Here is an 18513-nt window from a genome sequence, read left to right as displayed (position 1 = left end):
CTTCAGAAACGAAGAAGGGTCTAGGCCCGAAACGTCAGCCTTCCTGCTCCTCTGATGCTGCTTGGCCTGCTGTGTTCATCCAGCTCTACACCTTGTTATCTCAGATCCTCCAGCATCTGCAGTTCCTACTATCTCTGTTCACAAGAGGGATTGAGTTCAGAGGTAGGAATGTCTTACTGCAGTTATACAGGGCCTCTGTGAGATGACATCTGGAGTGTTGTGTGTAGGCTTTGTCTCCCTACCACAGAAAAACATTTAAACTCTTGTGAAACATGGCAAGTATAAGGATGAGAAGGGATCTAATTGAAACTGTATAAAATTCCAACAGGGCTTTATAGATTACGTGCAGGGAGGATAGTTTCCCCAATCAGGGAAACATTACAAGGGGTCATAATCTCAGGATTGTGGGGTAGGCCATTTAGATCTGAAATGAGGAAATACTTCTTCACTCAGAGGGTGGTCGATCTGTGGAATTTGCTACCACTGAAGGCTGTGAAGGCCAAATCACTGAGTATATTCAAGAAATTGGGGACGGCACGGTGGCTCAGTGGTTAGCCCTGCTGCCTCACAGCACCAGGGACCCAGGTTCAATTCAATTCCACCCTCGGGCGACTGTCTGTGTGGAGTTTGCACATTCTCCCTGTGTCTGTGTCGGTTTCCTCCGGGTGTTCCGGTTTCTTCCCACAGTCCAAAGATGCGCAGGCTAGGTGGATTGGCCATGCTAAATTGCCCGTAGTGTTCAGGGATGTGTAGGTTAGGAGTGTTATAGGGGGATAGTTTGGGCCAACAAGTCCACACCGAACCTCAGAGCATCCCACCCCAAAGGGCCTGTTTCCACACTGTGGGAATCTATGAAAAGAAAGAGATTGAGAAAGTTTGATTTAAAAGGGATCAAGAGGTATGGAGGTTAAGTGCAAATTTGGTGTTGAGATACAGGATCAGTCATGATCATTCTGAATGGTGGAGCAAGACTTGAAGAACTGAATGGCCTACTCCTGCTCATAGTTTAATAATCTAATTGAATGGGAGAGCAGGCTCAAGAGGTTGAATGGCTTACTCCTGTTCCTACATTCCTTATTGTTCTGCATAATAATTTCCACCTGTGGCTAGTGGAAAGTTTGTGCACACTTGCGCACTTAAATTTACCCACTGAAAAAAGATGGAGGAAAATACTAGAGACAACAAGGTGTAGAGCTGGATGAACACAGCAGGCCAAGCAGCATCAGAGGAGCAGGAAAGCTGACGTTTCGGGCCTAGACCCTTCTTCAGAAATGGGGGAGGAGAAGGGGGTTCTGAAATAAATAGGGAGAGAGGGGGAGGCGGATAGAAGATGGATAGAGGAGAAGATAGGTGGAGAGGAGACAGACAGGTCAAGGAGGCGGGGATGGAGCCAGTAAAGGTGAGTGTAGGTGGGGAGTTAGGGAGGATGGACAAGTCAAGGAGGCAGGATGAGGCTAATAGGTAGAAGATGGGGGTGGGGCTTGAGGTGGGAGGAGTGGATAGGTGGGAGGACAGGTTAGGGAGGCAGGTACAAGCTGGGCTGGTTTTGGGATGTGGTCGAGGGAGGGGAGATTTTGAAACTTGTAGTGCACTTTGATACCATTGGGCTGCAGGGTTCCCAAGTGAAATGAGGTGCTGTTCCTGCAACCTTTGGGTGGCATCTTTGTGGCACTGCAGGAGGCCCAGGATGGACATGTCGTCCAAGGAGTAGGAGGGGGAGTTGAAATGGTTCGCGACTGGGAGGTGCAGTTGTTTGGTGCGAACCGAGCGTAGGTGTTCCACAAAGCGGTCCCCAAGCCTCCGCTTGGTTTCCCCGATGTAGAGGAGGCCACAATGGGAACAGTGGATACAGTATACCACTTTAGCAGATGTGCAGGTGAACATCTGTTTGATATGAAAGGTCTTCTTAGGGCCTGGGATGGGTGTGGGGGGGTTGTGCAGGATGTATGGGCAGGTGTAGCACTTCCTGTGGTTGCAGGGAAAAGTGCCAGGGGTGGTGGGGCTGGTGGGGAGTGTGGAGTGCACAAGGGAGTCACAGAGAGTTGTCCCTCCAGAAAGCCGATAAGGGTGGGGAGGGAAAAATGTCTTTGGTGATGGGGTTGGATTGCAGATGGCGGAAGTGTCTGAGGATGATGCTTTGGATCCGGAGGTTGGTGGGGTGGTAAGTGAGGACGAGGGGAATTGTTTTGGTTATTATTGCGGGGAGGGGGTGTGAGGGATGAGTTGCAGGAAATGCGAGAGACACTGTCGAGGACGTTTTCGACCACTGGAGGGGAAGTTGTGGTCCTTGTAAAACGAGGACATCTGGGACGTCTCCGAGTGGAATGCCTCATCTCGGGAGCAGATACGGCGGAGGTGATGGAATTGGGAATAGGGGATGGCATTTTTGCAGGAAGGTGGGTGAGAGGAGGTGTACTCTAGGTCGCTGTGGGAGCCGGTAGGATATGTTTGCCAGAGGTGGAAATAGAGAGATCCAGGAAGGAGAGAGAGGTATCGGAGATGGTCTCAACCTTAAGTTATTTTAAGGTTGAGGTGGAAGGTGTTGGTGAAGTGGATGAACTGTTCGAGCTCCTTGTGGGAGCACGAGGCAGTGCCGATACAGTCAATGTAACGGAGGAAGAGGTGAGGTTTAGGGCCAGTGTAGCTATGGAAGGGGGATTGTTCCACGTAACCTACAAAGAGGCAGGCATAGCTTGGGCCCATGCGGGTACCCATGGCCACCCCCCTTGTCTGTAGGAAGTGGGAGGAATTGAAGGAGAAGTTAAGGGTGAGGACGAGTTCCGCTAAGCGGATAAGGGTGTCAGTGGAGGGGGACTGGTCAGGCCTGCGGAACAGGAAGAAGCAGAGGAGTCCCCTCCACAACTTCCCTCTCCCCGCTCAGTGGTTGAAAACGCCCTTGACCGTGTCTCTCTCATTTTCTGCAACTCATCCCTCACACCCGCTCCCCGCAATAATAACCAAAACAGAATCCCCCTCGTCCTCACGTACCACCCCACCAACCTCCGGATCCAACGCATCATCCTCGGACACATCCGCCATCTGCAATCCAACCCCACCGCCAAAGACATTTTTCCCTCCCCACCCTTGTCTGCTTTCTGGAGGGACCACTCTCTCCTTGACTCCCTTGTCCACTCCACACTCCCCACCACCCCCGGCACTTTTTTCCTTGCAACCGCAGGAAGTGCTACACCTGTCCCTACACACCACCCCGCCCCATCCCAGGCCCTAAAAAGACCTTCCACATCAAGAAGATGTTCACCTGCACATCTGCTAATGTGGTATACTGTATCTGCTGTTCCCGTTATGGCCTCCTCTACATTGGGGAAACCGAGCGGAGGCTTGGGGGCTGCTTTGTGGAACACCTACGCTCGGTTCGCACCAAACAACTGCACCTCCCAGTCGCGATCCATTTCAACTCCCCCCTCCCACTCCTTGGACGACATGTCCATCCTGGGCCTCCTGCAGTGCCACAACAATGCCACCCGAAGGTTGCAGGAACAGCATCTCATATTTTGCTTGGGAACCCTGCAGCCCAATGGCATCAATGTGGACTTCAAGCTTAAATCTCCCCTCCCCCAACCAGCCCAGCTCGTATCCGCCTCCCTAACCTGTCCTCCCACCTCAAGCCCCACCCCCATCTCCTATCTACTAGCCCCACCCACTTGACCTGTCTGTCCTCCCTGGACTGACCTATCCCCTCCCTAACTCCCCACCTACATGCACCTTTTCTGGCTCCAACCCCGCCTCCTTGACCTGTCTGTCTCCTCTCCACCTGTCTTCTCCGTTATCCATCTTCTATCCACCTCCCCCTTTCTCCCTATTTATTTCAGAATCCCCTTCCCCTCCCCCATTTCTGAAGAAGGGTCTAGACCCAAAATATCAGCCTTCCTCCTCCTCTGATGCTGCTTGGCCTGCTGTGTTCATCCAGCTCTACACCTTGTTGTCTCAGATTCTCCAGCATCAGCAGTTCCTATTATCTCTGGAGGAAAATACTATTTTACAGAGTGTAAAACCTGACAATGTGGTATGTCTTTAAAAACAAGTTAATGGCTGAATGCAGAGGGTAAGAGGTGACATGATTACAATTCACATCCACCAATTCACATCAATATCCAAGAGCTGCATGAGTTTTCCAGAAATCAGCAATGTTGATTTTGACAAAGTTAACCAGGCCAAGCAAGTAGTGATTGCATTCAGCCGCACACAGATACTTTCTCTGGATGCAGATGGTGCATGATTCAACACATTTTCAACAGCAGACTGAAGGCTGTGACAAAAGTACACAATCTTTTATCTGAGGTCATAGATATGGAAAAAGTCATTGTGACATGTCAAAGGCAAATGTTTTTCATCTTAAAAGAAAGGTGACAGGTCCAGCAGTGAACAAAACCATCATTCGTGAGATACTTGGAATGTGAAGAACTCATGCAAGCCAGAGAGTAAATCTTCATGTCCCATTCTGTGATTGTTTTGGCAACGTGATGAGGTCAAACATGCAACAAAGGGTGAAACCTTGGGCCCTCACTCTAGCTCCTGCCCCAATTTCGGCCTACGGTGGCATGTTCCGCAGCACTCAGTACTGATTGACGAACCCCACTAATCAACACCCACTTCCTTGGAGTTCCTCACCCTGGTGAAAGACTTCAGCCACCGTCAACTCCCCATGTGGCACAAGATGTGGCACAAGGCTTGCCCAAACAGAAGCAAAATCTGGGGGTCTCACCATCTATCCACTCCAAAGAGGAATGAATATTACTTAGACTGTTCACTGTTAGAGCATTTACAATATTGTATTTTGATATTGTACAGAAACATTGATTGTTACAATCTTTCTTATTTTTAGAAGGAGGTCTTACAAATGTGAGACTTTGTAAGACAGGGATAGCAAGAACTGCAGATGCTGGGGTCAGAGATAACACAGTGTGGAGGCTGGAAGAACACAGCAGACCAGCAGCATCAGAGGAACAGGAAAGTTGACATTTCGGGTCAGGTCCCGACACGAAACATCAACTTTCCTGCTCCTCTGATGCTGCCTGGCCTGCTGTGTTCTTTCAGCTCCATACTGTGTTATCCTTTATAAGACAAGGATATTTTGAGCTGTCTCTCATATTCATAGAATCATCAAATCCCTACAGTGTGGAAATAGACCATTCGGCCCAACAGCATCCCACCCAGACCCATCCCCCTATAACCCACTTAATCTACACATCCCTGAACACTATGGGCAATTTAGCATGGCCAATCGACCTAGACTGCACATTTTTGGATTGTGGGACGAAACCAGAGCACCCAGAGGAAATCCACGCAGACACGGGGAGAATGTGCAAACCCCACACAGACAGTCACCCGAGGGTGGAATCGAACCTGGGTCCTGGTGCTGTCCGGCAGCAATGCTAACCACTGAGCCACAGTGCCGCCCATCATAATTATTGTGGACATTTCTGGAAACTATACCTCGGGAAGATTGTAAAGACCTTAAAAAATCCAGCACAGGTTTATGATGATGATGTTTGCAGCCATAAGAAACTTAATTTATGAGGAAAGAGTGATAACTCTTAGGTGACATTCATCCAGCTATCTAACTCAGACTTGATCCAGAATTATCCTGTTCACAGAATGAAGTCAATCAGCAGTGTGAGATGTCACATGAAGTGTTATAGTGAAACACTAATTAAAGAGTATGATAGAAAATGGATAAAGAGAGGGAAGTTGATAGTCACTTACCACCTTGCTTGGAATATGCTTCAGTAGAATATGGAACTGCAAGTCCTTTGAAAAGCAGAGGGTAGATGGAGATGGCATAACATTTCATGGGTTCAACATTCTCTGCAGGGATGAACATGGGTGCAAAGTTTTACTGACGTACAAGGAATCATTTGGAGTATGTAACAAGATTAACTGAATGATGGCAACATACACTGCAGTATACATTCAGGACTTGCAAAAATGTTGTCAAAAGCAACACTAGGGTTCGCCCACAAGCCACAGAGAGAGCATTGATTAACTGAACAGATATCCTACACCCTACTTACAAATATTGCTCCACAATCAAATTCAGTGTATTTAGACTTTGTCTTGATCTGTATACACGAGTGTGGCAGCAACCAATAACCTGCTGCCATCTGAATTGGTTCATCTCCTCTAAACTAGCTAAAGCACCAGCTCAATGCACTTCCTCAGTTCCTGTTGGGCTGCGTTTAAGAAATGAAATTGTTATGATTTGAGAAGGCTAGAAAGCCAAAATCTTTAACAAACAACAAGTAGTGTAGTAAGGAGATGCTCACTCTCCCTCTGGCTGATAACATCATAATGACATGTGATCAGACTCTTAAAAGCAGCAGTCAAACATACTTACATAAATACACAAGAGAAATAATTTATAAAACAGGAACACAGAAACAGGATGCTATTCAATCAATGCCCTGGGCCATCAATTAGACAGGGATGATCAGCATAACATCTATATTTTTCCTGTCTTAATGTATCTAAGAGAGATATATCAATCTTAGCCTTGAATGTTTCAACCAACTCCCAGCATCCACATTTTAAATCTGAAATTCTACTTTATGTTATCCCTTTTTGGCTAAATTTTGTTCTTGAAGACCTTTGTTCTACTTTTAACTTATTTTGCCTGAGAGAGGGCCATGGATGGGGGACAGCATTTGAGGCAGGTGGGAGTGAGTTGTAGCACACAGTGCTAATATCACTGGCAGAGTAATTCCAGAACACCAGGTTAATAGTCTGGGGACATGGGTTCAAATCCCATCTGCATGGTGGGATTTTTCTTAAAAGAATTCATTCATGGGATGTGGGTGTTGCTGACTGAGCATGGATGTATTGCCGATTCCTACTTTCACCCTTGACAAGGTCTTCTTGAACTATTGCAGTCCATGTGCTATACATAGCCCTACATTGTCATTCAAGGAGGGATTTTCAGGATTTTGACACAGGAAAGAAAGTGACATATTTGCAAGTCAGGAAGGTTTGGAAGGGACTTAAAGGCAGAATGTACATGGGAATACCAACACCTGTATGTTTCAAAATGGAGTTGTCATGGATTTAAAAGTTGCTGTCATGGTGAATGTCTACAGTGCATCTTATACATGGAACTTACTGCTGTCACTGACTCTCAGTTGTGGAGGGAGTGGATATTTGTGGATGTGTGCCAATCAAATAGGCTGCTTTGACCTTCTGGTGGAGTTGGCTGGATGGCTGATTTGCAATACAAAAGTGCCAACAGTATGGGTTCAATTCCCACATACCAGCTGAGGTTACCATGTTTCTCAATCGTGACCTCCGGTTACACTCACCAATGGTTGGCTCACTGTAATGAGAGAACAGTCCTATGGTCTCTTGGATCATGGTGACTTTACCCTTTACCACTAGGATAACATGGTTTTCAGGGGGCATGTAAGGCCCATATATTTAGCTTTTAATGGGTTTATCCTTCTTAAACAAAATACTGCTTTACTATATTTAAGGCTTAAAGTTTTTCAGAAGATTTGTAGCTCGGTTTGTGGATGAGGTTGTAGACGTGCTCACATATCTGGTGTGTTTGGTTGCAGACGTTTTGTCACGCTGCGAGGTAACATTGTCAGTGCACCTTTGGTGTTCTGTCCTGCTTTTTATCTATATGCCTCGGTTTGCTGGGGTGGTTAGCATTACTTCCAGTTCCGTTTCTCAGTGGTTTGTATATCGGGTCCAGTTCAACATGTTTGTTGAAATTTCAGATGGAATGAGAGAATTGGTCGTGTCTCTTCGTGGTCGTGGATACTGTTGGGGGGGATGGCTCACCAGGGGAAGGCAGCAGTAGCCAGGTTCATGGCACTGTGGCTGGCTCTGCTGTACAGAAGGGCAGGAAAAAGAGTGGAAGGGCTATAGTCAAAGGGGATTCGATTGTAAGGGGAGTAGATAGGCGGTTTTGTGGATGAAAACGAGACTCCTGAATGGTATGTTGCCTCCCAGGTGCACAGGTCAGGGATCTCTCAGATCGACTGCAGGACATTCTGAAGGAGGAGGATGAACAGCCAGCTGTCGTGGTGCATATAGGCACCAATGATATAGGTAAAAAAACGGGATGAGGTCCTACAAGCAGAATTTAGGGAGTCAGGAGCCAAGTTTAAAAAGTAGGACCTCAGAGGCAGCAATCTCAGGATTGCTACCAGTGCCACGTGCTAGTCAGAGTAGAAATGAAAAAATAGGCAGGATAAATGAGTGGCTTGAGAGATGGTGCAGGAGGGAGGGGTTCAGATTTATGCGACATTGGGACCGGTTCTGGGGGAGGTGGGACTATTACAAATTGGACGGTTGACACCTGGGCAGGACTGGAACCAATGTTCTAGGGGCTGCTTTTGCTAACGTGTTGGGGAGGGTTTAAACTAACGTGGCAGGGGGATGGGAACCAAATGAGCAGGTTAGTGGACAGCAAGGAGGTAGTAACTAAAGCCTGTAAGAAACTAGATAATGAAGTCTGTGTGACTAAGGGGAAGAGTAGTCAGAGAGCACACGATGAACGCAAAGGGACAGGTGGTCTGTTTTAATGCGAGAAGTGTAGTAGGTAAGGCAGATGAATTTAGGACTTGGATTAGTACCTGGGAGTACGATGTTAAAGCTATTACTGAGATTTGGTTGAGGGAATGGCAAGATTGGCAACTAAATATCCCAGGATATAGATGCTTCAGGCGGGATAGAGACGGAGGTAAAAGGGTTGGAGGAGTTGCATTACTGGTCAAAGAGGATATCACAGCTGTGCTGAAGGAGGGCACTACGGAGGACTCGAGCAGTGAGGCAATATGGGCAGAGCCCAGAAATAGGAAGGGTGCAGTAACAATGTTGGGGCTGTACTACAGGACTCCCAACAGCGAGCGTGAGATAGAGGCAAAAATATGTAGACAGATTATGGAAAGATGTAGGAGCAACAGGGTGGTGGTGATGGGAGATTTTAATTATCCCAACATTGACTGGGATTCACTTAGTGTTAGGAGTTTAGATGGAGCAGAATTTGTAAGGAGCATCCAGGAGGGTTTTCTAGAGCAGTATGTAAATAGTCCAACTCGGGAAGGGGCCATACTGGACCTGGTGTTGGGGAATGAACCCGGCCAGGTGGTTGATATTTCAGTAGGGGATTACTTTGGGAATAGTGATCACAATTCTGTAAGTTTTGGAATATTCATGGACAAAGACGAGAGTGGTCCTCAAGGAAGAGTGCTAAATTGGGGGAAGGCCAACTACAGCAAAATTCGACAGGAGCTGGGGAATGTGGATTGGGAGCAGCTGTTTGAGGGTAAATCCACATTTGATATGTGGGAGGCTTTTAAAGAGAGGTTGATGAGAGTGCAGGACAGACATGTCCCTGTGAAAACGAGGGATAGAAAGGGCAAGATTAGGGAACCATGGATGACAGGTGAAATTGTGAGACTAGCAAAGAGGAAAAAGGAGAAGGTCTCGGCGACTGAAAACAGACGAAGCTTTGGAAGAATATTGGGAAAACCAATCTGAAACGAGGAATTAAGAGGGCTAAAAGGGGTCATGAAATATCTTTAGCAAACAGGGTTAAGGAAAATCACAAAGCCTTTTATTCATACATAAGGAGCAAGAGGGTAACTAGAGAAAGGGTTGGCTCACTCAAGGACAAAGGAGGGAAGTTATGCGAGGTGTCAGAGAAAATGAGTGAGATTCTTAATGAGTACTTTGCATCGGTATTCACTGAGGAGAAGGACATGACGAATGTTGAGGTTAGGGATAGATGTTTGATTACTCTAGGTCAAGTCGGCATAAGGAAGGCGGGGGAAGTGTTGGGTATTCTAAAAGGCATGAGGGTGGACAAGTCCCCAGGTCCGGATGGGATCTATCCCAGCTTACTGAGGGAAATGAGAGAGGAAATAGCTGGGGCCTTAACAGATATCTTTGCAGCATCCTTGAGCACGGGTGAGGTCCCAGAGGACTGGAGAATTGTTAATGTTGTCCCCTTGTTTAAGAAGGGTAGCAGGGATAATCCAGGTAATTATAGACCGGTGAGCCCGACGTCAGTGGTGGGAAGCTGCTGGAGAAGATACTGAGAGATAGGATCTATTTACATTTGGGCTTATTAGTGACAGGCAGCATGGTTTTGTGCAGGGAAGGTCATGTCTTACCAACTTGATAGAATTCTTTTGAGGAAGTGACAAAGTTGATCGATGAGGGAGGGGCTGTGGATATCATTTTCATGGACTTCAGTAAGGCGTTTGATAAGGTTCCCCATGGTAGGCTGATGGAGAAAGTGAAGTCGCATGGGGTCCAGAGTGTACTAGCTAGATGGATAGAGAACTGGCTGGGCAACAGGAGACAGAGTTGTAGTGAAAGGGAGTTTCTCAAAATGGAGAACTGTGACCAGTGGTGTTCCACAGTGATCCGTGTTGGGATCACTTTTGTGATGTACATAAATGATCTGGAGGAAGGTGTCGATGGTCTGATTAGCAAGTTTGCAGAGGACACTAATATTGGTGGAGTAGCAGATAGTGAAGGGGACTGTCGGAGAATACATCAGAATATAGATTGGAGAATTGGGCGGAGAAATGGCAGATGGAGTTCAATCCAGGTAAATGCAAGGTGATGCATTTTGGAAGATTCAATTCAAGAGCGAACTATGTGATAAATGGAAAAGCCCTGGGGAAAATTGATGCACAGGGAGATCTGGGTGTTCAGGTGGATGCCAAGAAGCTTTTTCCCCCAGAGTGGGGGACTCAATTACTAGGGGTCACGATTTCAAGGTGAGAGGGGAAAAGTTTAAGGGAGCTACGCGTGGAAAGTTCTTTACGCAGAGGGTGGTGGGTGTCTGGAACGCGTTGCCAGCGGAGGTGGTAGAGGCGGGCACGATAGCGTCATTTAAGATGTATCGAGACAGATACATGAATGGGCAGGGAGCAGAGGGATACAGATCCTTGGAAAATAAGCGACAGGTTTAGATAGAGGATCTGGATCGACGTAGGCTTGGAGGGCCAAAGGGCCTGTTCCTGTGCTGTAATTTTCTTTGCTCTTCATGGCTAGTTGGTGTTAGCGTATCCATATTGTCAGTTTTCTTCCAGTTTGGCCTGTGTAATTCCTCACTGAAAAACAGAACCGGAAGTGATGCCAACCACCCCAGCAAACTAAGGCATATAAATAACAATGTGGTTGACTCCTGACTGCCCTCTGGGCATTTGGGGGTGGGAAATAAAGACTGGACCTAGCCAGCAACCCTCAAAATAAAAAAACAAAAAAAAAATCAGGTTTTGATTTTCTAAGTCTATCTTTCTTAAACCCAATGAGTAGATAGCAGTCATGATTGGAATAGCAATATCAGGTGAGAGGAGTTTGAAAGAAGACCATGTGGTCATGAGAATTCAAGAGTGGATATCTCTCTCTCAGTACTGAACTGTTTCTCAGAGAAAGTAAGGATGCAATGTGAGCAGTGTTTTAGAAACTGGGAAAGCTGCCAAAAAGATAGCATTCGACTACAGAGAATGAGAGAGAAACATGACTGGTCTGGAAGCATCTGTAGAGCGAAAACAGAGTTAATGCTTCGAGTCCAGTGATCTTTTGTCAGAAATGAAGACAGCTGGGAAAGAATGATATTTATGCTGATGACAGGTTGGGTGGTTGGGGTAGTGAATAGAGTACAAGAGGACGGAGCCCAGAGAGAGAACAAAAGGGATAGGGAGATAGGGATAGTTCATAGCTGATAGTGAAGGGTGCAATAAGTGCTAGATGGGGTGCTAATGAGAAGTGTGAATAGTTGAAAATGGGTTGGTCATATTCTGAAATTATTAAACTCAATGTTGAGTCCTGGAGGATATAAGGTATCTCGATGGATGATGGGATGTTGTTTCTTCAGCTTGCATTGAGCTTCGCTGGAGCACCGCAGCAGGCCTGAGAGACAGATGTTGGCCAGGAGAGGCGGCGGTTTGTTGAAGTGGCAGGCAGCTGGAAATTCAGAATCATTTTTGTGGACAGAATGTCTGTGCTCTACAAGATGGTCATCCAGTCAAGCAGTGAATACAACTGACTACATTCAGTGAAATGCAGGAAAATCGCTGTTTCACCTGCAAGGTATATCTTGTGCCTTGGTAGTAAGGAGGAAGGAAGTGAACAGGCAGGTGTTACACTTTCTACTATTGCAGAGGAAGATACCTTGGGAGGTGGGGACGTGTTGGGAGTGGAAGAGAAGTGGACCAGGGTATCTTGGTGGAAATAATCCCTGTGGAATGCTGACAAGGGAGGGGAGGGGAACGTGTTTCTGATGGTGACATCCTGCAGGAGGTGGTGGAAATAGCAGCTAATGCACCAATGGATACGAGGGCTCTTGGGGTGGGAAGTGAGGACCAGGGCACACTATCGCTGTTGGGGGAGAGGATGGAAGGGATGAGGGCAGAGTGTAGAAAATGGGTCGAACATGACTTAGGGCCCTGCCATTCAGCAAAAGGTGGCATCAACACAAAGATGGATTGAAGATGAAGACACTGAATGGCATAGCGTCTTTACAGGAAGTGGGGTGTGAGTATGTATAGTCAAGATAACTATGGGAGTCAGTGGGTTTGTAGTGGATATTGGTGGCCAGTCTATCCTGAGAATTGAGGAATGATAAGGAGGAGTCAGAGATGGACCAGGTGAAGATGACAGCAGGGTGGAAATTGGAAGTGAAATAGATAAACTTTTCCAATTCCAGAGAAGAGACAGAAGTTGCACTGATTATGTCATTGATGTACCAGAGAAAGAGTTGTGGAGAGGAACCTGAGTAGGACTGGAACAAGGAATGTTCCACATACCCCACAAAGAGGCAGGATTAACTCGGGCCCTTGCAGGTACCCATGGCCACCCCTTTGATCTGAAGAAAGGGAGAGGATTTAGAGTCATAGAGACAGAGCTGTACAGCATGGAAACAGACCCTTCGGTCCAACTCGTCCCTGCCAACCAGATATCCTAAATGAACCTAGTCCCATTTGCCAGTATTTGGCCCATATCCCTTCCTATTCATACATCCGCCCAGATGCCTTTTAAATGTCATAATTCTACCAGTCTTTTCCACCACTTCCTCTGGCAGCTCATTCCAGACATGCACAGCCCTCTGCGTGAAAAAGTTGCCCTCTCACCTTAATCCTGTGCCCTCTAGTTTTGGACTCCCCCACCTTGTCTATTTACCTTTATCCTTGCCGCTCATGATTATATCAATCTCTAAAGTCACCCCATAGTCTCTGACGCTTCAGGGAAAATAGCCCCAGCTTATTCAGTCTCTCCTTATAGCTTAAACTCTCCAACCCTGGCAACATGCTTGTAAATCTTTTTTTTGAACCCTTCCAAGTTTCACAACATCTTTCCTGTAGCAAGGAGACCAGAACTGCATGCAGTATTCCAAAAGTGGCCTAACCAATGTCCTGTATAGCTGAAACACGACCTCCCAACTCCTATACTCAATTCACTGACCAATAATGGCAAGCATACCAAACACCTTCTTCACTATCCTGTCTACCTGCGACTCCACTTTCAAAGAACTATGAACCTGCACTCCAAGGTCTCTTTCTACAACAACACTCCCCAGGCCCTTACCATTAAATGTATAAATCTTGCCGTGATATGCCTTTCCAAAATACAGCACTTCACATTTATCTAAACTAAACTCCATCTGCCACTCCTTGGCTCATTGGCCCATCTGATCAAGATCCTGTTGTACTCTGAGGAAACCTTCACTGTCCACTACACCACCAATTTTGGTGTCATCTGCAAACTTACTAACCATACCTCCTATGTTCACATTCAAATCATTTATACAAATGATGAAAAGCAGTGGACCCAGTACCAATTCTTGTGGCACACCACTGGTCACAGGCCTCCAGTCTGAAAAGCAACCCTTCACCACTACCCTCTGTCTTCTACCTTCGAGCCAGTTCAGTATCCGAATGCCTAATTCTCTCTGTATTCCATGTGACCTAACCTTGCTAACCAGTCTACCATGAGGAACTTTCTGGAATATCAACTGCTCTGACCTCATAAATCCTCTGTTACTTTTTCAAAAAGCTCAATCAAGTTCGTGAGACTTGATTTCCCATCCACAAAGCCATGTTGATTATCCCTAATAAGTCCTTGCCTTTCCAAATACATGTAAATCCTGTCCCTCAGGATGCCCTCCAACAACTTGTCCACCACCGATGTTAGGCTCAGTAGTCAATAGTTCCCCAGCTTTTCCTTGCCACCTTTCTTAAATAGTGGCACCACGTTAGCCAACCTCCAGTTTTCCAACTCCTCACCTGTGGCTATCGATGATACAAATATCTCAGCAAAGGAGCCAGCAATCACATCCCTAGCTTCCCACAGAGTTCTAGGATACACCTGATCAGATCCCAGGGATTTATCCACCTTTATGCATTTTAAGACGTCCAATTAAAAGAGAGGATGTTTGTTGGGAGATAGCAGTTTTGACTTTTGACTTTAGAGGCTAGTAAAATTCAGAATATGTCCAATTTTAAAGGTATAACGTTTAAGCACATGCTACTGTCTCCTAATGATGCCAGTGTTTACTTTGAGCAAGCATGTCTCTCTCTCTGAACTTAGCTCAAATGATGGTTATGCCACTCATTTTCCTTGTTTCGTTTCCCACAAGACAGATATCAGGAGCTGCAGACATCTGCCCCAAGGGTCCATCATTATAGTCTGAGGAAGCTGCTCACCTAACATTCAGTTCAACAGATTTGCACAAGCTGGCTGTACGGATTACACACCTTAAGGTCAAAGCCAGGATAAGGCACATATCCAGGTCTCTCAGGAAACCAGTAAGTACTAAATACATGCAAACATACTTACAAGGAGTAGGAATAGCCAATTAACCTTTTGAACCTTCTTCGCCACTTGATAAGATTATGCTGATCTCATTGTAATCTCAACTCTATTTTCCAATCTGCCCCCTTGACCTTTTCAGACCCATGTTGGTCACAGATCTATTCAACTCAACCATGAAAAATTCAATTCCATGGAATAACAACTTCTGAGAAAAAAAATTCCCCTCATCTCCATTTTTATTGCAGGATTTCTTTTAGTTTTATATCATGTTGTCACAGTGACTTGGAAGAGTGCGCTGATGATCATATCCCACGGTTCCACAAGGTATTGTGCTATGAACAAAATCCCAATGAAAACACGATATGGACTTCATGGGCAAAAGACCTTTTTTCTGCGCTGTAGGTTTCTGACTCTAAAACATCAAGACATCGATTTACCTGATTGACTGCTATTCAGGAAATAAAAGTGCTTTACACCTGAGTTAATCTTAAACAGAAAATAACTACTGTAGCACACTTACAGTACAGCAATAAGACAGACAAAAGACAGATGGATTTTGACAAATATTATGGATGGAAAAAACTCAGACAGGAACGAAATTCTGAAGATCAGCAGTCCAGATTCCAAGGGCGTGTTAAATTGTCTCTTCCAGTTCCTTTTGATTTTCACACTGAGGATACGCTATTGTCTGTAATAGAATGGTCATTCTCACTCAATAGACCTAGGTCTTTGCAGTTTAAAAGAAAGGATTCTAAAGTTTCTGTCTTTAAACTTTTTTTGTCTTTTCACCCACAGAGAGAGGCAGTGAGAGACAGAGAGAGAAGGGATGGGAGCTACATTCAGATTTCAGGCTCTGGAATTCTCTAGCTGCCCTGCATGTACAAATTTATAGCAAACCGTGGCTGAGCCAATCCGAGGGTGGTCATCAGGCAGTCTTTCATTTCATTCAGTGCTACTGTGTCTCAAAATATCTCCTTCACTTATCATCATTGTCTTGCAGAGCTCAGAATGTGACCTCCGAGGAAAGGTCACCGGACCCGAAATGTTAACTGATTTTTTTTCTTCACAGTTGCTGCCAGACCTACTGAGATTTTCCAGCAACTTCTGCAAGCTTGTTCAAAATGTGCACTATTTGATTATCATAGAATCCCTACAGTGTGGAAACAGACCCTTCAGCCCAACAAATCCACACTGACCTTGGAGCATCCCACCCAGACCCACCCCCCTATAACACATCCCTGAATACTATGGGCAACTTAGCATGGCCAATCCACCTAGCCTGCACATCTTTGGACTGTGGGAGGAAACTGGAGTACCCAGAGGAAACCCATGCAGACATGGGGAGAATGTGCAAACTCCACACAGCCAGTTTCCTGAGGGTGGAATTGAACCCAGGTCCCTGGCACTGTGAGGCAACAGTGCTAACCACTGAGCCACCGTGCCACCCCAAATTATACAGCAATTAAACTTCCATTTCGGTTTACAGTTCAAAAAGGGAAATACGTGGTCCCTTTTAGTGTCCCCTGGTTCTATTCTCTCCCAAAAATGGAAACATCCTCCAGTGTCCACCATGTCAAACCACCTCTGGACCTTATATATTTCAATACATTTCTCATTGCTCTAAACTCAAATGGATACATGACCAATCTGTCAAATCTTTTTTCATAAAATAACTCCATCATCCTGGGAATCAGACATGTAAACATTCTCTTAATTGCTTCTAATGCAATTATATATATTTCAAGTAAGGAATTCAAAACTCTACACAATATTCCAGATGTGGTCTCACCAACACCTCGAACACATACAGAAAAATCCAGTCTGAGAAACAGCCATCTACCACAAACTGAAGTTTTCTCTCCTTCCTTTAAGCTAATTTTCAACCTAATCAATGCTTTCTGGAATTTTGTATAAACTACATCTAGAGGCACCCACGTATCTACCTTACTTGTGCGTGCCAAAAAAATTTCAATAAGGTTGGGCAGACCTTATTTCCCCTTTAACAAAGCCATACTAACTAGCCTGGATCTGTTCAAATTTGTGAAATTGTCACTGATGTTACTGGTAGCATGGTGGTTCAGTGGTTAGGATTGTTGCCTCACAGTGCCAGGGACCCAGGTTTGATTCCACCCTTGTAACTATCTGTGTGGTGTTTGCAAGGGTTTCCTCCAGGTGCTCTGGATTCATCTCAGTCCAAAGATGTGCAGGTTAGGTGAAATGACCATGCTAAATTGTCCATAGTGTCCAGGGATGTGCAAAATAGGTAGATTAACTATAGGAAATGTAGAGTTACAGGGATAGGGAATGGGGGAATTGGGATGCTCTTTAGACGGATGGTGTGGACTCGATGGGCTGAATGGCCTGCTTCCACATGGCAGTGATTCTATGATTTAAGCTGACTAGTCTGTCATTTGTTTTATCTGAACCTGAACAGACTTCGGCAAAATAGAAGTTCACTGATTCCAACATTATCGAAGTTTTGCAATGAAAGTTGATGAAATTGGTTTATTACCAACTTGGTGGATTCTAGTGAAATGAAATTAAGTGTTAGAAAACTTCACAAAAATCCACAGAAGATATCATTGTGCTTGGAAAGAGTGTTTTGCACCTTGATACGGTAAAAGGAAAAGCCCTGGGGAAATATACGGTAAATGGAAAAGCCCTGGGGAAAATTGATACACAGGGAGATCTGCGTGTTCAGGTCCACTGTACCCTGAAGGTGGCAACGCAGGTCGATAGAGTGGTCATTGACAGGGTATGGAGTACAAGAGTTGGCAGGTCATGTTACAGTTGTATAGGACTGGTTTGACCACATTTGGAACACTGCATACGGTTCTGTCGCCACATTACCAAAAGGATGTGGATGCTTTGGAGGGGGTGTAGAGGAGTTTCACCAGGATGTTGCCTGGTATGGAGGGTGCTAGCTATGAAGAGAGGTTGAGTAGATTAGGATTATTTACATTAGAAAGACGGAGGTTGAGGGGGAACCTGATTGAGGTCGACAAAATCATGAGAGGTACAGACAGGGTGGATAGCAAGAAGCATTTTCCCCAGAGTGGGGGACTCAATTACTAGGGGTCATGATTTCAAGGTGAGAGGGGAAAAGTTTAAGGGAGATATGCGTGGAAAGTTCTTTACGCAGAGGGTGGTGGGTGCCTGGAACGCGTTGCCAGCGGAGGTGGTAGAGGCGGGCACGATAGCATCATTTAAGATGTATCGAGACAGATACATGAATGGGCAGGGAGCAGAGGGATACAGATCCTTGGAAAATAGGCGACAGGTTTAGATAGAGAATCTGGAAGGGCCTGTTCCTGTGCTCTACATCGCCGAGGCCGGACGCCAACTCTCCGACACCACCTCCTACCGCCCCCTTGATCATGACCCCACCCCTGAGCACCAAACCATCATCTCGCAAACCATCCACAACCTCATCACCTCAGGTGACCTCCCACCCACGGCCTCCAACCTCATCGTTCCCCAACCACGCACTGCCCGCTTCTATCTCCTTCCCAAAATCCACAAACCTGAATGCCCTGGTCGACCCATTGTCTCCGCCTGCTCCTGCCCCACCGAACTGATCTCCAACTATCTAGACTCCATTTTCTCCCCCTTGGTCCAGGAACTCCCTACCTATGTCCGTGACACCACCCACGCCCTCCACCTCCTCCAGAACTTCCAATTCCCCGGTCCCCAACACCTCATCTTTACCATGGACGTCCAGTCCCT

The 18513-nt window shown here is 46.0% G+C and overlaps 1 protein-coding gene across 1 annotated transcript in view; it reads right to left on the bottom strand.

Annotated features, from left to right (window-relative positions):
- LOC109922499 (granulocyte colony-stimulating factor receptor-like) overlaps positions 1–18513 on the bottom strand; it is a 214078-nt gene that overhangs the window by 35889 nt on the left and 159676 nt on the right. The window contains exon 11 of the mRNA XM_048612970.1: positions 5725–5826. Within this exon, the coding sequence (XP_048468927.1) occupies positions 5725–5826 (102 nt within the window). The remainder of the gene's footprint in view (positions 1–5724; positions 5827–18513) is intronic.

This window comes from Rhincodon typus, chromosome 27 (genome assembly GCF_021869965.1).
Source record: "Rhincodon typus isolate 14 chromosome 27, sRhiTyp1.1, whole genome shotgun sequence".
NCBI lineage: Eukaryota > Metazoa > Chordata > Chondrichthyes > Orectolobiformes > Rhincodontidae > Rhincodon > Rhincodon typus.
Note: the sequence above shows the minus strand (reverse complement) of the source record. Positions and strands in the feature narration are given on the sequence as shown.